The sequence below is a fragment of the Grampus griseus genome (genome assembly GCF_964374135.1).
Source record: "Grampus griseus genome assembly, chromosome: 11".
NCBI lineage: Eukaryota > Metazoa > Chordata > Mammalia > Artiodactyla > Delphinidae > Grampus > Grampus griseus.
The window spans coordinates 19742429-19763412 of NC_139005.1; the positions used below are offsets into that span (position 1 = coordinate 19742429).

A 20984-nucleotide genomic window follows, 5' to 3' on the forward strand; every position below is an offset into this window, starting at 1 on the left:
ACAGCACAGAGGGAAAATGTTAAGAGACACAATGAGATGTGTAAGACAAAATCATTTATATAAATTAAAATTACAGGCATCCAAGGTAATAAGAGATACTTAAAACCCATATAAACCAAAAGAATATTCGTTCAATACATAAGAATGATTTCCAATGGCGGAAGAGGAGATGAGAGTAGGGAAGATAAAAGGGAATTAAAAAACAAAGAGAGGGCCTCCCTTCTGCCCGGCGATGGTAAGTGCATTGAACTGCGCGGTATCATTATTAACCATGTGCACCAACACTCCAAAAAAGTAAAAACAAAGAGAATAAAAACAATCTTCCCCTGTAATAATGTTGAAATGGTCAAGAACAGCCTCAAGATGATGTCCATTGTTAAGAGTGGCCTGATAGGGCTTCCCTGGTGGCGCAGTGGTTGAGAGTCCGCCTGCCGATGAAAGAATCCTAGTGACCTAGAACCCACTGGCTCCAATCCTCCAGCCAGTAGCTCACATATCAAATGTAGCCACCATGAAAAGGCAACAAGTGATAATTACCAGACTGGACTGTATACACATTCATGTGGTGCACAAATGTTTAAACCCATATACTTCACTGAATGCTATTTATATCACGCTCATTTCTGAATTACAGGCTATTGTTTTTTCTGCCTATACCATGAATTAGAAGATTCTAGTTGATATAAACATAGCAACCAAATATAAATAGTGTTGACTCATCAGATGGTATCAGTTATTGCTTTCAATTCTTGGAAAGCAGATTTTTAAAACTTCTTGATTCTTAGGTCCAAAGCGTGATCCAACATGTAAGTTGATAGAGTGCAGTGGGAGAGGACTGCTTGGCAGGATTTTTATCACTGAGGTTCTTAAATCTGGGCAGGCATCAGAATCACCATCCAGACCTACTCGACCAGAATTTCTGGGGATTGGGATAAATATGTGTATTTTAAACAACACCTGGGTGATTCATATGCAAAAATTTGAGGGCTACCAATAGACAGGATTATTGGGACAACCAGCCAGACTATAAAATCAGATTTAAAAGCTTGTCTAACTCTAGATTACAGAATTCCAGGACTCTAAAGAATTGACTAAATCACAGAACTAGGTATGTTAGAAAACTACAGACCAACACCTTTCATGAGCGTTGACACAAAAATTCGTAGCAAGATATTTGCACGAAGTGAATACAGCAAGATATAATGTGAATTATTCACCATGAGCAAGTATGATTTAGCCAATGAATACAAGGTTGTTTTAACATCTAAAAATGAGTTAATATAATACATTATAATAAAGGACAAAACCACATAATCATGTCAAGACATTTAGAAAAAGCATTCAACAAAATCCAACCTGCATGCATGATAAAAACTCTCAACAAACTAGGAATAGAAGAATCAGATCTCAGAGTGGGAAAGCACCTCAGGATACCTAGAAGGTAGTGCTTTGAGATTAGAAACGTTTCAACAAAATTAAAAAATTACTTCTTCTTAGTCTGAAGTTAAATAATAATATTTAAAAACTCAGCAATATTAAAATGTCAGAAACTTAAGGAGAAGATGACTCTTTAAATTGTCCCAATTCTTTAAAGCTTATGAGGGAGACTGCAATTCATGAAATTCATTATGTAGGCTCTTAATAGTATTTCAAAAGGCATCGAAAAGGATCCCAAAGGACCACTTAGGTACTTATCCTCTGGCCTTACTGCTGGCATTCATACGACCTAGTGGAAAATCTGGTAACCATACAATTACCTCGTAGAGAGCAGAATGGTTAGACTATGGCAAAAGCTGTCTCCTTGCCCCTATCCTTGAAGATCTCCATATGCCACACACCCCCTCACCCCCCCACCCACATTCAACTCCCCCCATCAATTATCTCTCATATCACCCATTCTCCATAAGGCCAACCCTACCCAGCAGAGGAAGGAGATAGGGACAGGGTCTTTATATTTTATATCACATATTCACCCGCACAGATGGCTTTGGCCACTCCAGGCATGTCCTTCCTTTGCAAGGGCACCAACCAATAGACTGTGAGCTACTGGGAGATCTCACAGCCATGTTGTTTAAACCTGTTCCCCTAGCTCTCAAGTGCCTCCCCTAATATCCACCGTGAACTTTATTTCCAACATTTTCTGTGGGGGAAGAGGGCCCTCCACTCCCTCTCCTTACCAAGTAATCCCAAAACATGAGCAAAATGAAGATAAAAAAGTAGCAGCTCTCTCTCCTCCAAATTTCAAAACCATTACCACTCTTACCTTGGAGGAGCACTTACCTGGCATTACACCGCTAAGCTGAGGAGATCATGGTTAGTCTTGATTAGCAGAAGGCAAACAGCCTCGCTCATTTCTTTACTTATTTATGTTGGTGTCTGTGGCTGTGTTTGTACCACAGTGGCAGAGCTGATTAGTGACAGAAACCATATGGCTCACAAAGTTTAAAATACTGACTATCTGGCCCTTTAAAAAAATGTTTACAGTCTTAATAATCAAGGGAAAGGAGCATTAATGATGCTACTGGGGGGGGCTATTTTCAAACTACATATTAGAAGTTTCAAGCATAAACAATGATAACTCCCCCACCAAAGTACCCCAAAACAGGAAGTCAGTCTGCACCTCAGTTCCAATGAATGTAGGACGAATATACAGACTTGCAGATGTTGAGTAGGGGACCCATTCTTGATCCAATTTCACAAGCTGCTGAATACACTCTAAAAGCTCTTCCTTGTCAAATGCCTGAAGGAATGAAAAACATAATGAATAATGCAATGTTCTTCCATTGTAGCAGTAAGAAATGATCCTCATGAAAGCTTTGACTATTAAAAAAGTAATAATAGGGAATTCCCTGGTGGTCCAGTGGTTAGGACGCGGTGTTTTCAGTGCAGTGGCCCTTTTTCAATGCTGGTCGAGGAATTAAGATCCCACAAGGCCGTGCAGTGCGGGCAAAAAAAATTTTTTTAAATTATAAAATAATAAGGGGCTTCCCTGGTGGCGCAGTGGTTAAGAATCCGCCTGCCAATGCAGGGGACACGGGTTCAAGCCCTGGTCCGGGAAGATCCCACATGCCGCGGAGCAATTAAGCCCGTGCGCCACAACGACTGAGCCTGTGCTCTAGAACCCGCAAGCCACAACTACTGAGCCCGCGCTCCACAACAAGAGAAGCCACTGCAACAAGAAGCCCGTGCACCACAACGAAGAGCAGCCCCTGCTTGCCGCAACTAGAGAAAGCCTGTGCGCAGCAATGAAGGCCCAATGCAGCCAAAAATAAAAATAATAAATAAATTTATTAAATAATAATAATAAATAAATAAATATTTTAAAGTAATAATAATAAACCCAAACAAGAATTCTTTTTTCTGTGACTTTTCCCCAAACTGTGATGGAATGAGAGATTATCCACATGAGAAAGATAAAAAAGTGGTTCCCTACCTCTTACCATAACCAAATACCAACTGTAGTTGGATTATACACTTAAATGTGAGAAAACATTAAGACTTTTATAAAAAAACATACAAAATATCTCTGTCACCTTAAAGTAGAATTCTTAAATAAAAGACACAAAGCATAAATCATAAAGGAAAAAAATGGACAAAATCTGACTATTTAAAACTTAAGAACTTCTGTTCTTCAAACGATGTAAGTGACACACTGGGTGAACTTATTTGTAACATAACCAACAAAGGATCGTAACAGGAAAATGTTAAGATAACCTGAAAATCAGTAAGAAAGAGACAGATGATCCAACAGGAAAATGGGCAAAAGCAAAGAGTAGTTTACTTCTAAGGTGAAAAAGGGTTTTATATACTAGATGGGTGACAGTTTGTAAAATAAGTAGTTTCTATTCACTTGGCAGGGCAAAGAAACATACTTTCAGAGATGCTATGGGTTATTCAAGGTAGAAAATGAGTCAGAAACACACATGAATAGAGCTCATGACATCAGGATTTGGCTATTTAAATACTAACTTACAACAGCAATCACAGTGTGGTAATGTTATAGAAATCGGGATTGCCAATCATATAGGACATATCATCTCCCTGATACTGCTGTCTAGATGTAAGATTTAGTGGAAAGAACTTCACTAGGGATTTTAAAACTTACATCCCTAGTGAAGCTCTTGCCCTGTCCCATTAGACTGTGTCATCTTAGGCAAGTCATTGAACCTCTGTGGGCTTGAGTTTTCTTCTCTGTACAAAGGTGCTGCTAAAATTTACAATACATACCTTCTTGACAATAGCTTACTGTTATGATTAAAATGGCAAGGAACGTAAAACCACATAACACAGTTTGTGGCAGTTGCTGTCCAATAAATGTTACTTCCCTTTCCTTCTGTCCTCATTTTAAAGGATTTCCCAATGATTTGTCTGTAATGGGTAAAGAGTGGAACTAGGAAGGAGTCCAAAGAAATTTCCTGAATTTCCCTTCTGCCTCTGAAGAAGGTCGGTGAAGCATGTGTTATAAAAGGAAGAAGGAAGGGCTTCCCTGGTGGCGCAGTGGTTGAGAGTCCGCCTGCCGATGCAGGGGACACGGGTTCGTGCCCCGGTCCGGGAAGATCCCACGTGCCACGGAGCGGCTGGGCACGTGAGCCATGGCCGCTGAGCCTGCGCGTCCGGAGCCTGTGCTCCGCAACGGGAGAGGCCACAACAGTGAGAGGCCCGCGTACGGCAAAAAAAAAAAAAAAAAAAAAAAAGGAAGGAGGAAGAGCCTGGCTAAAAAGGAGTCATCACTTGGGCTTCTTCAACGCACAGCTGAAGGTTAGGGACAAAGTATGTCAAAGGGGGAAAAGACTTCTTTCAGTTCAGAAAGACAGCCTGGTCAAATCTCAGGGAATGAGAGCAATCTAAGTCACCTCCTACCTAGACATGAACCTTAGGGTCTAAATCCAACCCACCTTAGAATGAATTCTGCTCCATAAAAAACAATGTTATAGTCAGGACCCAGTGGCCGTGAGAAACCGTTTTATACATCCTTTTTTTTTTTTCCTTTAAATAAAACTTGGGCTAAAATATCGAAACAACCACTTAAATCACTGCATACTCGCTAGTGTCTTAAGCAGTTAGGCAAAACATCCCACATATATCTGTGCAGTACACCGTATTTTCATATCATAATTTCATACGGTCTTTAAATTTTATTATTTCAGTTTGAGGCATATTTTTCTTCCTTATCCCATTATCTCCCACAGACACTCATAAAGAAACAGATTGTGGAGTTGCCAAATGGTTATTTCCTTGTATTTTTAACTCACTGATTAAAAAACAGATCAGAAAGAAATTCAGTACTCATATGGTTTATACCAAATACTGATCTAAGTATTCAGAAATGGTTTGTCTGGTGGAATTCAGTGACCCATTACAGCAAGAGAAACACAAGAGAAACTCCTAAATATACATACCGGCAAAGTGGCCCTCATAGCAGACCGGTACATTCTATCCATGTTGAGCCTTGGCCGAAACAGACGAATTTTATTATCTACTCCCCGAAATGCCTTCAATCCTTCAAATAACTGAAGATAAAAGAGAAATAAATGTTACAAGGTAACTAAATGAAAACAATCCCTGTGTTCAAAAGACTGACTTTTCTATGGGCCCTCATCTCCTTTACCATGTAAAGCTACTGACACAGACCCTAAATCTAGAAGAGCCGGACAGACTGGTTACAGTCACTGGGATCATAAGAAGTCCCTTTATTACCAAGATCTGGTGGGAATTCAGAGCTATCCTTTGCTTAACAGGAGCCAGATGTTAACACACATCAGTGGAGGCTGGAAGAAAACATCTCCACACAACATGGACTGACTGACTGCCTAGAAAATAGAAATGGAATCAAAGGCCCTGCAGTACCCGGCCCCCAATCCACCCCCAAACACCCATGTATCTTTTCATTTTATCTGGCTCCTATGAACTCTGGAGAGCGGGTAATCTAGATGTGACCAGAGCTGGTTCAGTCTCCCAAATCACAGAAACCAAGCAGGTCAAGACTACACTATGTTAGGGCCATGCCACCTTCTCAGGGAGCTGCCACAGACAAACATGGGCAGGGACGTGAAAAGGCTTTGAATTTAGTGCATACTGACAAATACAGAGAAAAGAGGAAAATCAATCATTTTAAAGGGAATTTTTTTCTGTGATAACCTACATAAGAAAAGAATCTAAAAGAGGATGAATGTATGTATATGTGTAAGTGAATCACTTTGTTGTACATCTGAAACTAACATAACACTGTAAATCAACTACACTGCAATAAAATTAAAATTTTAAAAAAAAAGGGAAATTTTTACCACAGGTTCTCTAAGTAATTGATAGAACAAATAGGCCAAAACATGGTAAAGATATGGACAATTTGAACAAGAACAACAAACTAACCTAATGGACACACAGAGCCCTGTGCACACCACCTGTAGAAGGCATGTTCTTTTCACATGTTTTCTGACCTTAAGATAAGCTAGGTATCAAAACCGAAGCTATAACCCCAAGATATCCACATTTTGGAGAAGAAACCCATTACTTAATATTAAGTGTGAGTCAAAGAAGAAAAATGATGGAAATTAGAAAATATGTTGAACTGAATGAGAATGAAAAGGAGGGCCTTTAGATGCTTACAGCCTTAAAGCTTACATGAGAAAAGACATATAAATCCTGGAGCACAATTAAAAAGCAAAAACTGAGATGTTTTGTTGAAGTGCAAATATATGGGTAATTTTTTAAATGTAGTAGGACTAAAGCCTTAGTTAAAAGATATGGTTGTCAGATTAACTCAGCTGATAACATCTGAAACCCAAAAAAGCACAGAGAGCAATATATCGTACAAATACTTTTTAAAATAAAGCTGGTGAGGCTATATTGCTAAATATAAAACAAAATAGACTTTCAGGCAAGAAGCTTTACTGGAGATAAAGAAGGTAACTTCGTAGAGTTCAATTTACTTCCCGGTTTAAAAATTACACACATTTGATATAAGTTAAAATTTATGCAAAGATTGTATGATAATCTCACTTGAAAAATACAGATGCAAAATACACAAAGGATAACACAGCCTAACTCAGCTGGATTTATCCCAGTAATAGAAGTTGGGTTTAACATTAGAAACTACAGTAATGAGATTCATTATATGAAGAGTTTATGTGGAAAAAACTATATGATCATCTCATTGTAATAAATGCATCTGATAAAACTGAACATTCGTTTATGATTTTTAAAAGTTTCCTGGATAACTAAGAAAAAAAGGAATCTTCCTTATGTGAGAAATAAACTTGTAGCAAACGTTATACTTAAAATGGTAAAAATTTTTTTTAATTGAACAGGAACATTGTTGATTTACAATGTTGTGTTAGTTTCAGGTGTACAGCAAAGTGATTCAGTTTTATATATATATATATATATACACATACATATATACACATTATATATTCTTTCTCAGATGTTTTTCCATGATAGATTATAACAAGATAATAGTTCCCTGTGCTATATAGTAGGTCCTTGTTGTTTATCTATTAAAATGGTAAAATTTAAAGCTTTCCTTTCAGATTGAGAACATCACACACTGCCTGCTGCGACTACTTTAATTCAATATTGTACTACCAATATAATAATAATAAAATAAAAAGCATAAAGTTAGGAGAAGAAAAAAAATAAAACTGTCATAGATCATGCAACACAGATAAGATTAAACGTAGAAAATACACAAAAACTGATATAATCTTTTGAAATTATCTGTTTAGGCAAAGTAACCAGATACAAGATTATATTCCCATGTAACAGCAGCAGTTAGAAAATACAAACACTATTTACGGTAGAATTAAAAGGAATACTTAAGTGGGGAAAATCTAAGGTAAGTGAAAGACCCATAAGGAAACTATAAAATTTTACCAAGTCATTAAAGACATAACTAAATGTAGAAAGCAATCCGCCACTCATAGATTGAAAGATTCAATATTATAAAGACTCTCTCCAAATTGATTTATATATTTAATGCAATCCAAATGAAAATCATGTCAGGGCATTTATTTTTCTTGTAACAAACTGAATGACAAAAGTTGACTGACATGATAAACTGAATCTAAAAGTAATATGGAAAAGCAAATGACCAAGAAATATCCAAGGCACTCTTGAAGAAACAGAAGGATTTGTCCTAGTAGACATCCAGACTCATTATAATGATTTGGAGATAAAGACAGTGCGGCATTTGTCCAGATAGACAAGTAAAATGATGAAACAGAATAGAGATCCAGATAGACAAGACAATGGAATGCAAGTGGAGATCGAGAAGCAGACCCATGTGTATATGTTAAGATGTGACAAAATGTATCAGGAGGAACAGTCTTTTTAATGGTGCTGGGACAATTGGGTATCTGTAGGGGAAAAAAAAAATTGGACCCTACTTCATACAAAATTGGACCCTACTTCATACAATAATATAGGAAGATGTCTTCATAATCTAGCAATAGAAAAAGAGTCTTTAAGCAAGACACAAAAGGACCAAACATAAAGCAAAGATTGATAAATTCAACTTTTTAAAATTTAAATGTATTTCTTGTCATCAAAAAATTCTGGAGAGAATAAAAAGTGTCGAAAAAGATACTTAAAACACATAACTGATAAAGGACCCATATCTAAAATATATAAAGTACTTCTGAAGATCAAAAAGAAAGGGAACACAATAGTGAGCAAAAGATGGAAACAAGCAGGGACTTCAAATAAAGAGATATCCATTGAAATAAACATCACAATAATATGCCATTGCATTAAACTGGCTAAAAATTTAAAATCAGGTTATACTCAGAGTTGGCAAGGTTGATGAGTCATGGTTGAATGTGGTTGCTAATTCATGGCTGGTGGGTGTAAAAACTGGTAAAATCACTATGGAAAATAGTTACCCTTTTTGTGTAAAAATGAAGCTAATATCCAGTACCAGCAGCATATTCCTAGACCCTTAAGCAGCATTTCTCAAATTTTCTGGTGTCAGGATGTCTTTATACTCTTAAAAATTATAAAGGTCCCAAAGAGCTTTTATTTATAAGGTAATTCTATTAATATTTACCATTATCAGTAGTGAGAAATTTTAAATTTATTTATTTATTAACAATAAACTATGACATGTTAAAATATTTTCATTAAAATTATCTATATTTTCCAAGAGAATGAATGTTAAGTGTGGCATTGTTTTAAAATTATTGCAAATCTTTAATTTTTGGCTTGACAAAAGACAACTGGATTCTCATATCTGCTTCTGCATTCAATCTCTTGAAATGTTGTTTTGGTTGAAGTACACAAAGAAAACCCAGTCTCACATAGATATGTGGTTGAGAAAGGAGGTATTTTTGATAACCTTTTCAGATAATTGTGGATTTTCTTCTCTGATACTCCTCCAAAACTTGACAAGTGGCAGTCCCTTAAAGGTTAGTTACACTGTGGAATCAAACCCCATCAATGAGGTTTTCATACTCTGTTAATTCCTTAAAATTCAATGGTCCGTCAGTCAGAGTTCAACTGAGAAGAAAGAGAACCAGTAGAAATACATAAAACAGGGACTTCCCTGGTGGCGCAGTGGTTAAGAATCCGCCTGCCAACGCAGGGGACACGTGTTCGATCCCTGGTCTGGGAAGATCCCACGTGCCGCGGAGCAACTAAGCCTGTGCACCACAACTATTGAGCCTGCGCTCTGGAGCCCGCGAGCCACAACTACTGAGCCCGTGTGTCACAACTACTGAAGCCTGCGTGCCCAGAGCCCATGCTCCGCAATGAGAAGCCCGTGCACTGCAACAAACGGCAGCCCCCGCTCGCCGCAACTAGAGAAAGCCTACGCACGGCAACGAAGACCCAACGCAGCCAAAAATAAATAAATTTATTTTAAAAAAACAAAAAAAGAAAAGAAATACGTATGACATTTACAGATTTATTAGAATAAAATGCCCAACGCATTTGTGGAGGCTGGCTAAGCAAAGTCCAAAATCTGTAGGACAGGCTGTGAGAAGGAGAAGATCACAAGCAGGCTGGACCCAGGAGGTGTGGGCTGCAGTCCATCTGCAAGTGAGTCAGGAAGGAGGGGCAGCGGAAGAGATTGAGTGCATGTGTAGGCCTAGCTGCTGCGTGGAAGTCCTGAGGTCAGGCTCACCCAGAATAATCTCCCTTTTGATCAACTTCAAATCAACTAATTAGGGACTTTAACCCCATCTGCAAAATTCCTTCAAACAGCACCTAAATTAGTGTGTGACTGAATAACTAGAAGAAGGCGTGTGTACGCAACAAAACTGCCACTGCCTTCCTATGTCCTCCAGTGCTCACAAGAGAATGTCCTTGTAGTCCATCCCCAGCAGGAGATGAAAAATGTTATTCTGGGGACTGTGGTTCAGAATAAGCAAATGAACACATCAAAAAGTCATCACAGGGCTTCCCTGGTGGCGCAGTGGTTGCGAGTCCGCCTGCCGATGCATGGGACACGGGATCTCTTGAAAGGGGAGCCCAGGGGTCTGTGGACCACACTTTGAGAACTGCTGATTTAAAGAAACATGTATACAAGCACACCAGCATACTATGTACAAGAATGTTCACAGAAAAGGAAACCACACAAGCGCACGTCAACAACAGACTGAATATATTCACGTAACGGAATCCTATTGCTTCAAGGAGCGTATGATGTGGTACCTACCACGCTTTGACCCAGATAACCTGGGCCTCTGCCCGGAGCCTCACACTTCAGAGGGGCTCTCACCCCTGTCTTTCTCCAGCTGTGACCCCCTTGGAGCAAGTAGTTGGCTGAATCCTTTTTCTAGACAGACTCCAAGTACTCAGTTCCCCAGAATTCCCTACCCAAATGGCCCTGATCCTATTTTCAGGGCCTCAATGGGCATCCTTGGTTTCATCCTCTTAAGAACAGACAGGACTACTAGGATGTCCACATCTCAGTCCAAAGATGGCCAAGGGTCATCCATTTGCAAGTGGTGTGGGCATCTACGTGTGTGCGCGAGGCCCCCTGTGGTACAGGATGGAGCCAGGACAGAAAGAGATACAGGGTGGACTTTGGGGTGGCTCTGCTTGTACATTTGTCCCAGGACCCACAGATATTAGGGTTGGTCCTGGATGCTTAGAGCTCACATAACACTGAGCTCAAACAGGTTCACGGGCGCGCGCGCACACACACACACACACACACACACACACACACACACACATGCATGCACACTATAATTCCACTTATGCAAAGTTCAGAAAGAAGCAAAACCGTAGTGTTAGAGATACATACAATCCAAAAAGAAAAGCAAAGCAAAGTTACCACAAAAGTAAGAATAACGAGTGCCAGAAGATACGGGTTTATGATGCGGAAGGGACACGAGAAGGCTTCTGGGATGCTCAAAGGGTCCAGGTCTATTTCCTTACTCGGGTGGTAGCTACGTGGGCACTCATTCATTAGTATTCATTAAATAGTACATGTTTTCCATTTTTTCAAATTACGTTTTATCTCACTAAATATTAATATCAACCTGAAAAATGAAGTAACTGTAATAAAATTGCATTTTCTTTCATCCAGGTTCCCTACTCACACTTCACGTCTCTCCTTCACTTTTCGAAATCTTCACATATTTATCAAAAACTACTTGTGAAATCAACAAAACCACATGTAATTGTAGCTCTAAAAATAAAATCAATAGGATTCTAAAATCAGTAGGGCTGATGAGTGGAGGAGAAAGAAATCCAAGGAGATTATTCGTACGTTCACTTTTGGATTAAAATAATATGACCACAGACAGGCTTTGAGCCCAGGAAGTTTGACTCCAGAACCTGAATAATTAACCATATGCTTTTTCACTTAAAACAATTAAATGAAATGACCCGTATAAGATACCTAGGTACAGGGCATATTGCAGGATTTCAATAAACAAATGTAGTTATTTTATCATTATCATTCTGAATATTTACTATTACCACCTTTTAGTCTCCTAGTAAGTAGGCCATTGCTTCATTTCTATACCCCAATATTCTAGGAAAGATATTTAACACATTAAAAAAGAGTAAAATATACTGGGGTCAAGGGAATGGGGAGTGTGTTGTGTATTTGGCTAAGTGTGTATCCTGAGAAGGACCAGAGAAGCACCCTCTAACTATTTAATATTTTATGCTTATAATTATCCCACTCGTGCCTGAAGGATGACATTTAATTACATGTCCCTTAACATGCCTAACTACAAGTTATTGCTGTCATAAAACCATGCAGTTAGCATTAAAATTAAATATAATATTGTACTCAATGACCTCTCCTCAATCATTAGAAGATCTAAGAGAGGTGATTTAGTGAAATATTAACAGTACAGGCTTTTTGGTTGCTAATTTTTTTGCCAACTGTCATTCCCATCTGCTCTAAATAAGTTTTTAAATGATATTATAAGCCGATGTTACAAGTTCATGTGCACATTATATTTTTATTTCTGTATACCCTACAGCGTGCTTACCAGCTACATGATTTTTTAATTGAGATGTTAAAAAATTCAAGATTATCTGAAAATTTAGTTCTTAAGACTTACCCTCAATACAACTGTTTACAGGCCATTTATGATTGCCTCTAGTTAATACGGTAAAGCCCTGCTGCCCTAAAGCTATTTGAGCAGGGGAGCTACCTAGTAACCCCAGTGAAGACCAAGCATGTCGCCATCATTAATTCCCAAGTACTTACTTCCACTGCATAGTGGAAAGCCGACGAACCTGGATGCAATGACAGGTTTTGAAGAGGCTTGATGTGTGGTTTCTCCCATCCAAACTCCGAGGACCACTCCACTGTTAACATGTGATCCGTAAAAACCGTTCCAAAAACCAGAGTATTGGGGTCTGGTTTTTCCTTTAAAACGGTGGCTGGTGTGATTATTAGATCTTTAGCCTGGGGGAAGAAAATCAGCACCATTAAAGAAAAGTAACTGAACATCCATGGCTAGATGAGACAGAGGGTAAAAAGACAGATATAATTTAAGTCACTGGCCGTCATTTGACTTTTAAATGTTGGCAACTAACGCAGAAACTTAACACCGTGTGAGAGAAGCAAATCATGCCTGCGTTCAGAATTTGGACTGTTGTTTAAAGTCTCTTCAATGTAGGGAATTCCCTGGCGGTCCAGTGGTTAGGTCAGGGAGCTAAGAGCCAGAGGCCGCAGGGCACAGCAAAAAAAAAAGAGAAATCTCTGCAAGGTATACTGCCGAACAAATATCAGAACCAAAATTCAGTGGCATTTAGAAACAGGGACCAAAGAGCAGATGGAGTTAAATGACGCTAAAAGAACATATCTCTTCTTCACTCCCACCACAGAACCCATGTGGATCCTTCGAGAAAAAAGAAAGAGGGGTCTTAGAATGAAAACAGCAACACTCACAATGACTTGTTAAACTAAAAAGAATGTCATTAAGAACTGCAGCTCTTGGGATGGTTATACTCCAGCTCCCCCAAAGAATTCTTGGCAGAAGGCTTCCAAAACCCTCTGGGTGCGTCGTAGGGGACAGGCAGCAAGCAGAGTGAAGCAAATGTTTTCCTCGTTGAAAACAGAAGTAGAGATTGAACACTAAGATATAAATCCTCTATTCTGTATTGAGGAAACAGTGAACAAAGGACCCCTTATTCAAAGAAAGATAAATAAGAGTAATAGGAAACAACTTCACACAGCCCCATTTCACCAGCTCTCCACAGCCGGCTTGCCTATTACAAATGGCCAACACGTAAGCATCCGGATCATAGACAATAGCACCACTAACTATACAATAGCGGTAGAATACTGACAAAAACCACAGGGGAAGGAGCTTTTAGACCACTTAAAAACAAAACTAACCAAGGACAAGTTCAAGCTGTTAATAGGTTCTAAGGAAGACCAGACTCCACTTCTTTCTATACACAAAAGTAGTCATTGCCCCCCAAAATCAAATACAGAATTTCACTTTGTATCACCAGCTCTGATCATTATTTTTCAAATAATCTAATTACTTCGGATTAATTCACTGCTTTATAGCTGCTTTAGTCATTTGATATATTAGGAATGATAGTTATTTTTAGAAAAACATTTAGGCTACAAATGTTATTTACTTTTTGTTTGTTTAACTTTTTATTTTATCTTGGAGTATAGCCGATTAACAATGTTGTGATAGTTTCAGGTGCACAGTAGAGGGACTCAGCCATACATATGCATGTATCCGTTCTCCCCCAAACTCCCCTCCCATTCAGGCTGCCAAATAACATAAAAATGGTATTTATTTCAAAACAACCAGAAAGCTCACATTACAAAGTATAAGGCATTAAGGACAACATATTAACTGTAACTTTCAGGCCAGTCTAGTAACGCTACTTTGGAATATGCCAGTAAAATGCAAAACTTTGGGGAAAAACTTTCTTCTATCAGTACTTAATCCAAGTAAGTAAGTTAACCTAAAACCCTTTACTAAGTGCAAGAAAATAAATTTACTCCAGCTAAATTGTTTTGATCTTTGAATTCCATTTCTCTCCCCTTATCCTCTAGACTAGGTAGGATGTTGGGCAAATTTCACCTGATGGCATGGTCCATTAGCTGTGACAGAAACCTGATGACCCTCAAGCCAAAAATATTTATTATCTGGCCCATTCAAAAAGCTTGTCAATCCTTCTTGACTGTTTAGATAAGAAATCTGGGGCTTCCCTGGTGGCGCAGTGGTTGAGAGTCCGCCTGCCGATGCAGGGGAAATGGGTTCGTGCCCCGGTCTGGGAAGATCCCACATGCCGTGAATCGGCTGGGCCCGTGAGCCATGGCCACTGAGCCTACGCATCCGGAGCCTGTGCTCTGCAATGGGAGAGGCCACAGCAGTGAGAGGCCCGCATACCGCAAAAAAAAAAAAAAAAATCTGGCTAGAGTATTTGCAGTTAAATCTCCAGCCCTAGCACAGTGCCCGGCACACAAGCAGTAAAGTTTTCTTAAATGCTGAAAATAACTTTGGTTGATTTCAGATGCACTCCATAATGAATGACAGACTCATTCACAGAAGATGGCCAGGATTTAAAGTGAGTGAAATTCTAACATAAACTTTTTATTACATGAATGGTTTCACAGTATTCTTCCACAAGGAAGTACCTGTTCTTTTGCTTTAGTTAGCTTTTTTGGAAAAGTGGCTGGGGGGATCCTGGGCTAAGAAAAATCTAGAACTATATCAATATAGTAAGACAAACTTAATGGAAAATTTTACCTATTAACACTATTAATAAAAGTTTCTTAATAACGGGAGAGCAGTAAGATACAAAACAAAAGCAGAAAGATGAAAGTAGGTGAAAATGTAGCAGAGAGAGTGAGTAGAAGGGGTGAGTTTTTTATCCCTGAATTCTGGATACATCTGAAATATTGCAAAGGCAACAGACCTTAGCTTTTTTTTTTTTTTTTTTTTCCCCAGTGACAAAACCAGTAATTTGCATGGTTCTTCAAAAGTAAGATAGGGGGCTTCCCTGGTGGCGCAGTGGTTGAGAGTCCGCCTGCCGATACAGGGGACACGGGTTCGTGCCCCGGTCCGGGAAGATCCCACGTGCCGCGAAGCGTCTGGGCCCGTGAGCCATGGCCGCTGAGCCTGGGAGTCCGGAGCCTGTGCTCCGCAAGGGGAGAGGCCACAACAGTGAGAGGCCCGCGTACCGGAAAAAAAAAAAAAGTAAGCTAGGGAGGGAGGAAGGGGAGGGGGGAAAAACAAAAAAGTAAGATAGGGCTTCCCTAGTGGCACAGTGGTTGAGAGTCCGCCTGCCAATGCAGGGGACACAGGTTCGTGCCCGGGTCCGGGAAGATCCCACAAGCCGCGGAGCAGCTGGGTGCGTGAACCATGGAAGCTGAGCCTGCGCGTCCGGAGCCTGTGCTCCGCAACAGGAGAGACCAAAACAGTGAGAGGCCCGCGTACCGCAAAAAAAAAAAAAAAAAAAGATTAAAAAAAATCTCAACCTCCCATCTGTTATTTCTTCCTTTTTTTTTTTTTTTTTTTGGCCATACCCCACAGCTTGCGGGATCTTGGTTTCCCAACCAGGGTTCAAACCCGGGCCCCGGGAATGAAAGTGTGGAGTCCCAACCACTGGACCACCAGGGAATTCCTCCACTTGCTATTTCTAACATTAGCTAAACAATTCTATCATTACCAAAGAAGACATACAGATGGCCAACAAATACATGAAATGATACTCAACATCACTAACCATTAGAGAAATGCAAATCAAAGCCACAATGATGCAAATCAAAACCACAAAAATGCAAGTCAAAACTACACTGAGGTATCTATCACCTCACACCAGTCAGAATGACCATCATCAGAAAATCTAGAAACAATAAATGCTGGAGACAGTGTGGAGAAAAGGGAACCCTCTTGCACTGTTGGTGGGAATGTAAATTGATACAGCCACTATGGAGAACAGTATGGAGGTTCCTTAAAAAACTAAAAATAGAACTACCATATGACCCAGCAATCCCACTATTGGGCACATACCCTGAGAAAACCATAATTCAAAAAGACACATGCACCCCAATATTCACTGAGACACTATTTACAATAGCCAGGACATGGAAGCAAACTAAGTGTCCATCAGCAGATGAATGGATAAAGATGTGGCACATATATACAATGGAATATTACTCAGCCATAAAAAGAAACGAAACTGAGTTATTTGTAGTGAGGTGGATGGACCTAGAATCTGTCAGAGAGTGAAGCAAGTCAGAAAGAGAAAAACAAATACCGTATGCTAATGCATATATATGGAATTTTAAAAAGCGGTACTGATGAACCTAGTGGCAGGGCAGGAATAAAGACGCAGATATAGAGAACGGACTTGAGGGCATAGGGGGTGGGGAAGGGGAAGCTGGGATGAAGTGAAAGAGTAGCATTGACATATATACACTACCAAACGTAAAATGGATGGCTAGTGGGAAGCAGTTGCATAGCACAAGGAGATCAACTAGATGCTTTGTGACAACCTAGAGGGGTGGGATAGGGAGGGTGGAAGGGAGACGAAAAAGGGAGGGGATATGGGGATATATGTATACACATAGCTGATTCACTTTGTTGTACAGCAGAAACTAACACAAGATTGTAAAGCATTTATACTCCAATAAAGATGTGAAAAAAACAAACAAACAATTCTATCATTAGCTAATCAACAAGAAGCAAACCACACAGGGTCCATCTACCTTTCAGGATTTCTAGGCTTTCCAGTAACCCTACCTGCCATGAAACCAATAGGCAATTGAATATATACAACTTTATTCCAACAACAATCTGCATAGAATATTTTAAAAACAAGACTATGGCTTTGCCTCATATCAAACTGTAGGGTGATTCTTTTTATTTTTTCCTTCCCTCACTCTTCTTCCTTCCTCACCTGCTTTATTATTCTTAGTATTTTGCCTTTTTATTCACTCAGTGAACACTGCACCAGCACAGTGGCTCAGGTAGTGCACTAAACAAGCACAGCAGATACCAAGATGCAAGGGCTCAGCCTTCCTTCTCAGGCACACTTGCTGCCGGCCAAAGACAGGTGGTAGCCTCTGTGAACAACTGTTATTCATTCATTCTGTTACGAAGGTTGTCGCCCCAGAATCATACCCCTTCCCCTCCCCTGAATAGAAACCAATAGAAACTCATCTAAGTTTCAGGACGAAGCTGAAAGAAAAAAACAAGAACTGGTTAGAACCAAGTAGGCCCAAGATGGAGGAAGATGTGACTTCCACTAGACCCTGGGCCCCATTATACGCTCATTGTAATAAGTTAGCTAAATGCCACCCTCACCAGCACCATGACAGTTGACAATTGCCATGACAACAACCGGAAAAGCACGTACAAGGACTGAAAAGGAGAGCTGCATCAGTTCTGGGTTCAAATCACACCCCTGTTCTCATATAACTCATGAATATTTCTCCCACTCTTTCCAATTCCCTCCCTTTTACCTTGACCCTCCTATACAACCTGCCCAACTTGGGTTGAGAAGTTGATTAATGAACTAGGTTCCCACTTCTCCATTCTTTAACCACTGAGTGAAGCTTGTGCTGTTCCAATCTCAGCGTTGGTTTTGTTATTGGCTGCACAATCTGATTGGAAAAAGAACCTCCCTGGGGAAAAAACTGGGGTCTTGGCCCAGGCTAGGACCCCGGCACAGGTCTGGCTGATCAATTCAGTAACATATTAACCTAACAATTTTTTTTTTTTTAACCTAACAGTTTTTGAGCTACTATGTACCTGTATTGCTATAGGCACAAAGAAACTCAGGGGAGTCCCCTTAGCGAGGGGGAAAAACAGTATAAAGAAATAAACAGATAAATAGATGTCAGGAGGTGATTAGTGCTATGAAGAAGAAAATGAAAGCAGCTTGAAAGGATAGAGTGGGAAAGAGAAGGATTATTTTAGATAGAAGCGTTAGGGAAGGCCTCCCTGATGAGGTGACATTTGAGCAGAAACTTGAATGAAGAGGGTAGGTCATTTAGATATCTAGGGGCAAAGTCTTTCAGGCAGAGGGAGCAAGTGCAAAGGCCCTGAGGTGGGAACACACTTGGCATGTACAGGAAACAGCAGAGAGCCAGTATGGTGGGGATGCAGGAAAGGGAGGGGCTGAGAGAACCAGTTACTCCATTGTATACTGACCGACATGCCAATTCTCCATGAGCCCTGGCTCTGTGTAACCAAGATTGTACGCCATCTTCTTTCTTTTCCTGGGACCAGTACCATAGACACTCCTGGCAGTTAAGGTAAACCCAGTTTCTCTCTCCATTCCAGGTAATTTGAAGGATAATACTAGAGCCAGGCTACCATGCTTTAATTTCTCGCTGTTTTTACTAAGTATGGAAGAGCAAAGTTGGAGGAAGGAGGAGAGTTTAAATGGTGGAAAAATAAGAGAATCTGGGTAATGCCGAGCTTTTTCCTTGAGCCTCTACACTTCCCCCCTTGGCATCTGTGTTCTTGACCCTGGCCAAACACTGGATTCAACCATGGAGGTTTTTAACAAACATTAAACTGGACCCCATTCCAGAATCCCAGAAGGATGGAGCAGGGGGGCGCTTGTTTGTTTAAGTTTACCCAAGTGGATTCCAACTGTGCAGTCAGGGCTGAGAACCACACCACACCATCTCCCCTGAAGATTTCATCAACTTGAACAGCAATGGTTCCCAACATTGGCTGCTGAGTTGATTTACCTGGGAGGATTTTTTTTTTTTTAAGAAAAATATCAATGCCCGCGCCCTCCCTAAGATCAGTGCAAAAGAAACTCAGGAGTGGGGCTCCACATCGGTTTTGGTTTCAAGCTCTCCAGGAGATGCCAATGCACAAGAAAGGCTGAGAACCAGTGACACAGATTCAAATCTCACAGATTTGTGAATACTTACCAAAAGCCACTTACTCTCTTGCAATCATATGAACTTGGTAATCTCAAACTGAGTATGTCTAAAATGGAACACATAATATTTCCTTCAAAATTGGGTCCCTATTTCTGATATTCATATTACTTTCTACTTCTTGACTTTTTTTTTTTTTTTTTTTTTGCGGTACGCGGGCCTCCCACTATTGTGGCCTCTCCCGTTGCGGAGCACAGGCTCCGGATGCGCAGGCTCAGTGGCCATGGCTCACGGGCCCAGCCACTCCGCGGCATGTGGGATCTTCCCAGACCGGGGCACGAACCCGTGTCCCCTGCATCGGCAGGCGGACTCTCAACCACTGCGCCACCAGGGAAGCCCAGACTTCTTAATCCTTAATTTATTCAAAAAATCATACTGAAAGAAGTAAAGAAAAATGAAAAGTAAAAATCTCCATCTTTTACCTGGCAACTACATATCCACTTCCCAGAGATGACCTCTGCTAGCACATTCACTGTGTATTTTTCCTCTATTTTCTTTGCATGTTCATTACTTTTTTTTTTTTTTTTTTTTGCTGTACACGGGCCTCTCATTGTTGTGGCCTCTCCCGTTGCGGAGCACAGGCTCCGGACACACAGGCTCAGCAGCCATGACTCACAGGTCCAGCCGCTCCATGGCATGTGGGATCCTCCCGGACCGGGGCACGAACCCGCGTCCCCTGCATCAGCAGGCAGACTCTCAACCACTGCGCAACCAGGGAAGCCCTGTTCATTACTTCTGAGCTTATCATTCTCACAACATTCTCCCTACCCTGCTTCCCATATCGATCACTGAATTAAGACACTTGTACTTTCAAGTATCACATGTTTAATCATTACCTTCAGAAGTCCACGAACAGCTAAATGGCTACAGACTCGAGTCCAAATATTTTAACCCCAAAATCAAGGATCCCAAGCAAGGCACTAACTTCCTTTTACAATTCTACCTCTCACTAATGTTATGCATAAACCTTTTATCATTTACCAATCAATGCGTTCAGCTGCAAGTAAATAAAAACCAAACAGGAGCTGGTTTTCTCATAAGAAGTCTGGAGGAGCCAGGCCTGCCAGCACCCGTTAATGTCAAGGCTCTGTGATTTTCTTGGCCGTCTCCTCTGGGTCAAAAGAAGGCTGCTACAGCTGTAGCTGTAGCTTCAGTGTTAATGATCTAATCAAAGTCCAAAGAAAGGGGAGGAAAAGGACAATACCAGACAAATCTGTTCCCTTTGACCGCAAAAGCAAAAATTTCCCAGAAATTCCCTATGCCTTATTGGTTAGAAATCTGTCATAGTGATCTCTCTAGCTGCAAGGGAGGCTGGGAAGGCAGGTTTGTCATCCAGGGCCGGTTGGAGAACTGCGAACAAAATCAGAGTTCTGTTAACAAGGAACGTGTCTGGGGCTGTATTTGCGGTACACATCAGCCTAGTGCCTGAACACTTACATATTCTTGTCTAACATGGGAAGAGATAGAAGGACTAAAACTTGGCTACAGATGTCTTCCCACCCTCACCTGTTTTTCTCCATTATTTCTTCCACTTGTAAAGCAGAAATCAGGTGTCTCCAGTTTATCCAAACTCCCTCCTTTCTTCCTCCAGCAGTAAATGTGGAAACTAGTACCCTCACCCAGCCCAGCAGTCTGGGGTATC

The 20984-nt window shown here is 40.4% G+C and overlaps 1 protein-coding gene across 3 annotated transcripts in view; it reads right to left on the reverse strand.

Moving 5' to 3' along the window:
• Positions 1-20984, reverse strand: part of BCAT1 (branched chain amino acid transaminase 1) — a 101029-nt gene that overhangs the window by 40963 nt on the left and 39082 nt on the right. For all 3 annotated transcript variants that reach the window (XM_082665505.1, XM_082665504.1, XM_082665506.1), the window contains exons 3-5: positions 12671-12871; positions 5400-5510; positions 2621-2740 (exon numbers count right to left, since the gene is read on the reverse strand). In XM_082665505.1, coding sequence (XP_082521631.1) covers positions 2621-2740; positions 5400-5510; positions 12671-12871 — 432 coding nt within the window. The remainder of the gene's footprint in view (positions 1-2620; positions 2741-5399; positions 5511-12670; positions 12872-20984) is intronic.